At 40.7% G+C, this 9,618-nt stretch overlaps 2 protein-coding genes across 3 annotated transcripts; one reads left to right on the forward strand and one right to left on the reverse strand.

Moving 5' to 3' along the window:
- Positions 1-25: 25 nt before the first annotated feature.
- On the reverse strand, positions 26-2,370 carry cybc1 (cytochrome b-245 chaperone 1). Of its 2 annotated transcripts, none has more exons than XM_076999658.1 (7): positions 2,229-2,370; positions 1,774-1,861; positions 1,632-1,673; positions 1,434-1,507; positions 1,231-1,327; positions 982-1,126; positions 26-867 (listed from the first exon to the last, which is right to left on the reverse strand). In XM_076999658.1, exons 2-7 carry the CDS (start codon positions 1,859-1,861, stop codon positions 687-689), a joined length of 627 nt encoding a protein of 208 aa, XP_076855773.1. In that variant the 5' UTR covers positions 2,229-2,370; the 3' UTR covers positions 26-686. The 2 variants fall into 2 exon arrangements, with proteins under 2 accessions (XP_076855773.1, XP_076855772.1); XM_076999657.1 differs by having other exon boundaries at positions 2,123-2,289.
- Positions 2,371-2,385: 15 nt separating this feature from the next.
- narf (nuclear prelamin A recognition factor) lies at positions 2,386-9,565 on the forward strand. Its single transcript, XM_076999652.1, has 12 exons — positions 2,386-2,921; positions 3,391-3,457; positions 3,644-3,709; positions 3,891-4,028; positions 4,150-4,282; positions 4,461-4,595; positions 5,132-5,250; positions 5,421-5,550; positions 6,176-6,248; positions 6,682-6,819; positions 7,103-7,260; positions 7,730-9,565. The coding sequence occupies exons 2-12, from the start codon at positions 3,401-3,403 to the stop codon at positions 7,978-7,980; spliced, it is 1,398 nt and encodes a 465-aa protein (XP_076855767.1). The 5' UTR covers positions 2,386-2,921; positions 3,391-3,400; the 3' UTR covers positions 7,981-9,565.
- Positions 9,566-9,618: the final 53 nt, after the last annotated feature.

The following is a 9,618-nucleotide window of genomic DNA, read 5'->3' on the forward strand; positions in this document are numbered from 1 at the left end:
TAAGAATAGGTCTAATAAAACAATGCATGATTGAATCATTATATACTTTAATTCAGTAAGTTTCCTTATCACTTTCATACTACAAACATCTGCTTTTACTAGGCAGTAATGTGTAACCTTCTTAGCCAGCAGGCAGCATATCACCAGTACAGGCCATTCAATGACTTTATGTATTCTGCAATACTTTGGCATTGACTATTTACGAACTGTTATAGTTTAAAAAATATTCAGCACCATCATATACATTATTCAATTTTAAAGCATTTCACAATTTTCTACATCAGACTTCAAGACCACTGAGTGCAGTTTAACAAATACATCCTGAGTAAAACTGGGAAAAAAAACAAAACAAAAATCAGTAACAAAACTCATGAACACTTGCCATTTACCAGTGAAATTACATTTAAATGTATGAAATGTTCTATAAAGAAAACTATTGTTATTATTGTTGTTTTTGTAGATATTATTAGTCATACTAACTACCTATTAGCTAGACATTTTCTGGGTAATACTATACATCTTTACAGAGGTCTATGAAAAGACCACACTGACAACAATATGATGGAGGGCAGCAAACAATTCCAGGCACTTACATAAAAGGTTTTTAGGTGATGGGGTGTTTTTAAGACTGGTTAGTTTCAGTGTTTAATTAGAGTCTGTCATCAACATATTAATGGGACCAGTGGTCACTGAGGGGTTGCATCACTTTCATCCCTTGAATCACTGCTCTCATCATCCCCTTCCATACCAAGCTGCTCAAAGTCATCGTCATCTTCACCACAATACTCATCTTCCTCTTCCTGCTTCTTTTGCAGTGCTTCTAGTCCCAAGAAACGCTTCAGAAGGGCTACAAGTGCCTCCACATCACTAAGAGTGAAAAAAATGGTATAATTGGTATAATTTGTATTCCAGTTCTTTTTATACCAATAGTTTGGACTGATATTATTCTGCTTGTTTTTTAAAGTATGCTTTAGCACAAACCTCCGTCCCCCAACTGTAGCGCTCTGAGTAAGGGGATGAGAAAATCCAGTGGCCATCCTTAGGACCAGGACATAGCCCTTTCCCAAATATCGCACCTTTTCCTCTTGAATACTTATGTCCCGCAGGTGCCGCAAATCCAGCAAAACTGAGACACAACAGGGACAATAACTCCAGATGCAGTTACAATATTCTAACTGACAGAGAAAACTTGAGGCGTCGAAAACATGATTCTGGATAACACTTTCTCACCTTTATCATGTCCATTTCGCCACAGCGTAAGTATCTTGGCATACAGACTAAATGTTTTCAGCTCTACTTTACCCTTGGTTTTGTCAAACACTGCATCCTGTAGACAAAGAAAGCACTTTCATTCATTTGAACCGTTTTCCATGCCTAGTACCTAGTGTGTGTTGGTAAGCGTTTTGAGAGACAGAGAATGAGAGCTCTCATACTTCCCACTCCTCCATGTTTTGTAGAGCGACAAATAAACAGCCAGTTATATAGAATAGTTTCCATAACACACTGTCTGCAATGTGAAGAAGGGAAAAAGTGGTTATTGAAGGTTGTAATAACTTAATCAACAGTAAACATAAAAACTTTAAATGATTTAAATGTTTTAGTATGTAGCTGTTTAAAGGTAAGCAAATTACCTGAACTGTAATATGCTGCAGCCAGGCCAACTGAGGCAATCCCTGGATCAAGAAAAATGAAACAGGAAGTGTCATTTAAAATAAAACTAAAGTTGTACATGTATCTGCTTCTGCATTCTATCATCTCTCCCATAACTCATACCAACAAGTAGGGACCAGGACCGAATCCCAGGCGATCTCTTCAGATGGAGGACATCATTAGAGTGTTTCTCAACCACCATGTACACCATCTGTGAAAAATGGCAATTCATTTAGTTTTCTAAGGTTTGTTGCATTTCAATGTACTAAATAGAGGAAGTGAATATATTCTTTGTCACACGTGCACAAAACGAAAATAACTAGACGAAAAATCGTTATTTATTAAAAATATGACCCGAGTAATAGACGCATAACAACAACCCACACCCACACGAGTGAAACCTGACCGTAACGACTCTCAGATGGGTTTCATCATGGAAGCTCACAAGAAGAAACGGAATTCGAAAACTTACCTTATCGACTCTATAAACTGTCTGTGAATTTAAGTAGTTGGACCAACGAGATAACATAAAGTGTTCAATTACGTGTTGTGCTGGTCCATGCGATTTAGAAACCCACCTTCGGTTATTCTCAACTTCCGCCAAAGCAGTGTCAGTTCAGATTGGACAACGACATCAGCACTCGCCTTGTTCAGGCCCTCTTCAAACACTCCGGACTCCAACAATACAGTACCGTACAAAGAAGGAGTGCATTGTTGTGTATCTTTGCTAAAAGTTATTTATTATTATTATTATTTCGTGTATTATGCAGGTTGCCTAGCATTATAAACTTTTAGTTGTCCAGAAAAACACCAAAATAATGACGTAAAAACGCGATATACGCTTTGCGGATTTACGCATGCGCGCAGTTTTAGCTAAAGGACAATGAATCCCGATGTTCGTCCGTCAAGCTGCGAAGGAGCGTTTTTTAATCGATTTTGCGGGATCGCGGTTAGTCGAAGTATTAAAATGGAATACTTTTTACACAGTGACCAAGCGGTTCCTACTACTTCTAGATCATGCGGTGGCCTCCGCACTGTTTTCTGATGAACATTTCGACCTCACTCGGCGCACGGAGTCGTCCCCGAGTTCCTGTCCGTGCGGTGTTTTCCACTGGGTTCATGTCTGCACTGGGATGGTAGCGGCTCTGTCCTCCAAGCCCGAATTACTTTCGTGTGTGGGCTAAACTGACTTTCAAGCCCAACTAAGATTTGAACGCTTGTCGGATCACACTGTTGCTTTTTGGTTCAGACTGAAGGAGCAGCCGCCATAGGTAACGAGACAAGGCGCTTGTCTCCCGACGGGCACTTTTGTTTTCACCACTATTGTTAATCAATAAGTTCTTTATCAGTAGCTTCTATCTTGCAAAAGCAAATTTTAACTAGTCATTTGCTGTAATCTTTGTGGTTTTTCATATAATTAGAAGATAGGTAATCCTTATATTGAGTGGTCTTTAGATAGAACCATTTACCATTACCTTCTCAAAACAACAATCACCTTTACTTATGTCGTGGGAACCTTCAATTATCTTACACTTTCTTTTGGGTTTGCCTGTGTTTCAAGATACCACTTTCCCCTTATTCACTCCTTTAATTATAGTGTGGTTTTACAGTCAGTGATTCTGATTGGATGTTCAGAATTTCTTTCAAATCGCCAATGTTTCATAAATCGTCAGTACATAGATGTTAAACGAGCTTTCTACGTCTAGAGAGAACAATTTCTTCCACTGATTTGTTTTACAGAAATTTTATTATGTCTGAAGTTAACATTGCAAGAAAAAAAGAGAAGTGTGAAAATTGCACTAAACAGGTAATTTGTTGTAATTGCTATCCGAGCATTATTCAGACATATCTTGTACATATTTCATTATACTTACATTTCTCATTAATTATAACCATTTTTATGTGTTCCAGATAGTTATATAGTTTCCGATGATGAGTAATACATTGTGGGTGAGGTAACTTGATCATATTTTGTCTCAATTTCGTTTCCCAGTGCAATAAGAAACAGAGTGATGATGCTGTAATCTCACTGCAGGACAGGGGTGCTACCAATGGAGAGGTAGATCCTGTTATTTCTTCATCTATCTAATCTAACGCTTCATTTTGCATATGATTGCATATTCATTCACACATTCATTTATTATACTGTAAAAAACCACTAACAAAGTTGGACAGTGGACTTGTAAGATGTAAGTAGAAGATATATGTCACTGAGCCTGTTGGTGATCTGTATTTCAAAGGTGAGTGGACATGTCTTGGCCCAGCCCGTCTTGCTGAGTGCCTGCCTCACCTGTGAAGGCTGTGTGTCTGATGAAGAGAGCCAGAAGATCTCCCAGCAAAACTTACAGGAAATCAACCGTGTTCTCGCTTTAAATAAGGTGAACATCTGTGGCCATCTACTGGTTTAATGCCTGTTTGTAAAAAAAATCTTGAGCAGAAATGCTGTCAGATGCAATGTTTGTATGTCAAAGTGTTTTGTGTGTGTGTCGTGTGTTGCAGAAATGTGATACCTCGAAGCACAAAGTTCTGGTTGCGTCTGTGTGTCCTCAGTCCTTGCCGTTTTTTGCCGTCAAATTTCATCTCGATATCCCAGAGGCTGCACAAAAGCTTTGTGGCTTCCTGAAAAGTGTGGGTGAGTCTGCCTCAAAGCAGATTAACCCCCCCTACCCTCACTTGTAATCCCTGCCTCCCCCATTTTTTCCCACTTTAATTGAAACCTGTGTCTGACTGTGAATGAATGATTGTCTCTGGGAGATGTCTCTTCGTTCACATGGACGTGAGAAAGCAGTTATAGATGTCTTTGTCTCCAGGCGTTAAATATGTGTTTGACACAACGCTGGCTGCTAGCTTCAGCATTCTGGAGAGCCAGAGGGAATTTGTACAGCGATATCGTCGCAAGCATCACGACACTCATGCCATGCCAATGTTCACCTCCTCATGTCCAGGTGAGCTCATGATAGTGTTGTGGGTATTCATCAGGCTCCAGCTGAATGCCAGCTTGACAATATAGAGTGAGATTCATGTGTTTTCCTTTTGTTTTCCCCTTTTCTTCACATTTTATGGATCTTTTTGTCATAATTTGATGTGGTCAGTAAGGACAACTTAGAATGTGAGGTTATTTGCTGTATATGTGGCTGTGTGTGTGTGTCTGTGTGTTGGAGCGCATGCTGAGTATAGGGGTGTGACTGAATAGAGATAGCCAAAGCATCATGCTGCTTGGAGATATGCTAGCATGGATCAACCCGAACCCTTCCCTGAAGAGAGGGAGGACCTCTGGCCTACTGCCACCATTATGTTTTTTTTCTTTCTTTTAAATATTCCAGTGAAAAAGTCTAAAAATTACACTGTATATATACAATGAGCAGCTAGTTTGGTAAAACAGGTGTGACTGGTTCATAGTGTGCTAATTATTTGTGTGTGTGTGTGTGTGTGTGTGTGTGTGTGTGTGTGTGTGTGTGTGTGTGTGTGTGTGTGTGACTAGGATGGATCCGCTATGCAGAACATGTGCTTGGAAGCCTCGTCACTCCTCATATCTGTACAGCAAGGTCACCTCAGCACATCATGGGTTCTTTGGTCAAAGACTACTTCAGCAAACAGCAGGTGAAGTGTGTGTGAGTGTGTGTGTCTGTCCAGCTAAGGGTTGTTAAGACAAACTTCCTAATCTTAAAGTACAAAAAGTGCTCGTTCTTATGTTGACGTGACGTGGTAACATTCTGAACTGCTGGCTGTCGTGAGGAGCAATGCTGATGCAGTGTTGTGTGTCATGGCAGAAGCTCACCCCACACCAGCTCTACCATATCGTGGTGGCCCCTTGCTTTGATAAGAAGCTGGAAGCAGTGAAGGATGAGTTCTTCACCAGCCTGCTTGATTCCAGAGATGTGGACTGTGTGCTTACCTCAGGTAGGAATACCGAGTGGCTTCCCCGAGTAGCTGTAGTTCAATTTTTCTGTGCGTAATTCTGAGAAGTGAACCCTCATCCAAAGTGTTTATTTTATTTTTTTTATTTTAGCTGAACTACTCATTTAGTCTTTGTGGTGGTGCTTTTTCTCTGTGAAATAGACATAGTCCTTTATGTCTTTATCTCTGAGGTGTCACAAGAACCTTTGTAATCCAATTATGTGTAATCCAAGAATGATGGATTCTTATATCAGTTTCATCAGGACTGTTGCCCTTGTGATAATTGCTTAGTCCAACTACACAATGCCTTGTTTAATACTGGAATAAGGTTTCCCTGTGGTGTTCTGTTTACACTCATCAAACTGACTTGGGCCTTTAAAGGAAGTCAAGCTGTAATTAAGTTTCATTGTAGTGAATTGCACAATTATACCAGTTTGGATGAGTTGGTTGAAAAGGATTCAGTTTAGTCTGATATCAGATCATATACTCGATTTCTTTGTCAGCACACCTCAGAACTGGTGTCTAATGATCTACTTTGATGAAGAGGAAGTGTGATAAAACCGTGTGTTGCATGGCAGATGTCTCTTAGTCATCTTTTGGTGTTTATTCCACACGTGTGTGGTTTCAGGGGAAATTCTGCACCTGATGAAGCAGAGTAATGTGTCTCTGCAGGACGCCGACTCTGTCCCTTTGGATCCCGTGTAAGTGAGACTACCACCATTTCTCTGGTGATAACTGTGGCACTGGGGCCTACTGGAGAAATGGAGACTGCGCCATTCGCATTCAGCTAGTATACGTCAAACAGTTTGGAGACATTCATGTGCTTTAGAGCTTGTCCAACTGTTACACGCCTGGATATAACTTAACAGCACTAAGCAGATGTGTGGAAAAAGTCACTTGAGAGAAAATGGAGTCCTGTTACTGACATTGACACTTCTGTGACAATTATAGGATTAGTTATACAGGTGTCTTGCTCTCATAGACGTCTGCAATTTCTATATTGTGTGGAAGGTTCCATGAAGTTAAAACGTGATCACCAATACTGGAATGATAAACATAAGGAGAGATTTGCCTGGAAGCATTTGATGTATTTTTGTGTGTGTGTGTGTGTGTGTGTGGGCGGGCATGTGACAGGATTGGCGAGATTGGTGACGCAGACTTGACGAGGCACGACGGCCGGGGTTCGGAGGGCTTCCTAGAGCACATATACAAATATGCAGCCAAAGAGCTCTTTGGCCTGGATGTTCAAGAGATTGTATACAAGACCCTCAGGTGTGTGAAGCAGTCTTTTAGAGAGCTTTGTAAGAGCTGCTCAAGCCAAGGTTTCTCAGCTCCAGTCCTGTGGTGCAGTTTTTAGCTTTGCCTGCACTAGCACACCTGGTCCAAGTGATGAGCTGGATGTCCTGTGTTACAGCAGGGCTGGCGAGGCCGTCGAGTTAGGCACTGGATTGTTTGATGTAGTAGCATTACATGTGTACATTTACCTAATGTAGTTAAGACGTGAGATGAGTTAACCTTCCTTCGTTGTGCTTTCCCCCTGCTCTGGTTCTGCTAGGAACCGAGACTTCCAGGAGGTGGTGCTAGAACGTGACGGAGAAACGTTGCTCCAGTTCGCTGCAGTCTATGGTTTCCGGAACATTCAGACTCTCGTGCATCGCATGCGAAAAGGAAGAGTGCCCTACCAGCTAGTGGAGGTCCTGTCCTGTCCTGGAGGTATAACTGTTTTAACAGTTGATAACACTGCGATGCACAGCAATATCTGTAACTATGTTATACATATTACTAACAATTACTGGAAATGCTCTCTACGTGGCTCTATAAAAACATTTAAATTTTATTTGGAAATGACAAATTCCCTTGTAGATTTTGTGGTTTACTGTGACATGTACAAGATAAGGATTGTCTAGATAAAAAAGAAAGCACTAACCCTTAAAGCTTAAACCCTTATAAAGATTTATATCACTTAACTAAGTCAGAACTGAGTACTTATAATGTATGCTTAACTTCTGCACTGTGCTTGTGTTAATACTCAAAACATCCCATATTTCAATCAGGTCAGATAATCTGAGATTCATATATGTCTATAGCAGCACCTCCCTTTGCTGAATTAGCAGTCAGCGTGGTCATGAACACTTCTTCACACAGCATTGTCTCTGTCCCTACCTGCCATCTCTCCTTGCAGGCTGTGTGAGTGGGCGTGGCCAGGCAGAAGGGGAAGGAGGCAGGCCTGACCGGGCCTTGGTCCAGCAAATGGAGGAGGCCTACAGCAGTTTGCCTGTGCGGCTGCCTGAGGCCAACCCTCAAGTCCAGCGTCTTTACCAAGACTGGCTGGAAGGCCAGGACTCTCCACGTGCCCAACAGACCCTCCACACCCAGTATAGCAACCATACGCAAACCTCCCCACACACCCTCATCCCTGATATACAGTGGTGAAGACACAAGTGGACATGGAAGGGACCACTTTATGTCCTGTGTCTCTGGAAACGCCGTGTTTTGTGAGGGAACAAAAGCTTATGCTGTGAACACGTTGAGCACAAACAGACTGCATGGTGCCTGTTCAAAGAGATATGACCTGTCAGAAGCAGGTCCAAGCTCTTTTTTAAGTTATGTAGTTTACCTGCGTGTAAATCCTCTTCCATGGCTTTTACAAATTATTAAAAAGCCTGGTGACTAATTAATCTTATAATTAGATTAATGAGATAATAACAGCAATAAAGGACAATGACCATTTAATATAGTATGTATGATCATGAATTAAACTAATCCTAGGTTTGGACACTGCCAAAATGGGCTGTCGATGTCTGTGTGGGATTGTCTCTAAAATAATGAGGTCCAAAAAGTGCTAAAAACCTAATTATTGATGCCACAATCTAATAAAACATTTACCTTGGAGCAGAATTGACGATATCAAAAAACTTCAGCCTGGAAGTTGTTTGTAATGGTTGTCAGTTGCTTTCTCTGCAATATATTTTTCATTTCTTGATATTCCATGCATGATCTATGTATGCCCCCCTCAAATATCGGTTTGTGGAGACGTAAGCATGTTGTAACAATGCAGGACCAGTGGTCATTCTGCTTATCACCACAAGATGGCAATGCGCGACAGCGTGATAGACTTTTGATAGGTACAAGCACAAGATGTTTCTTCAACACAGACGATGAGTCGGAATACTTCCTTCCTGTGAACGTTTGAACTTGCAGTTTTGCTCTTTGTATTTTTGGCAGAGAGGAAAAGGGAGTGTTACGAGGTTTAATATGAGGTGTTTAATTTTATTTCATTTTAACGTGAAGTTTTAATAGATAGTTTTGAAAGGTTGGTGTTTATGTTCACACACCCACTGGACCAACATAAGTCGAAATACTTATCAGTATATACCTACAGTGACATGTCCATGAGAACATTTCACTTTATTCACAATAATAGGCTACACAAGCTTAGCCCGAACAATGCTCCCTTTTCTCTTGGCTATTTCTTATTGTTGCCACTAAGATTTCTTTTATAAGTGCATAATGACAGATTGTGTCATGTGCAGCCATGCACAAAACACCCCCGGTTATATGATATGCTCCATTATGGTACTTCAGTACAGGAGTATAACCTGTGGTATTTTGGGTGTGTTTCCCTGACTTTGGTCAATAGTAATCTTTTAGATAATGGGCAGCTACTGTCCACGTATTATCAACAGCTCATAGATCATTGTTTTTTTTTTCCTGGCTACACCTCCACCCCTGCCAAGAATGAAATCTCATTAAAAGACAACTACGCAGTTGGAAAGATGTTAGGGATTCACATTTGATTACCACGTCAAGGTTCTCCTAAGTGGACCATATAATCTCACTGTTTTGATCACTGTTTTGATCAATGCTGTTATAAGTTTTAAGAAACGGCTTCACCACACAATTATCAAATGGCTATTTGGACGGAGACCGCTGTATCTATAACATTTTATGTTCCCTTCACTGTGTAGAAGTGCACTTGTCCCAATCGCTTTATATAGTTTTATTTTATTAGACCAGTTGAATAAATACATTATCAAAACCTTTCCAAACTTTACCCAATGTTAGAATTTA

The sequence above is a fragment of the Brachyhypopomus gauderio genome, chromosome 3 (assembly GCF_052324685.1).
Source record: "Brachyhypopomus gauderio isolate BG-103 chromosome 3, BGAUD_0.2, whole genome shotgun sequence".
In the NCBI taxonomy this organism is placed as follows: domain Eukaryota; kingdom Metazoa; phylum Chordata; class Actinopteri; order Gymnotiformes; family Hypopomidae; genus Brachyhypopomus; species Brachyhypopomus gauderio.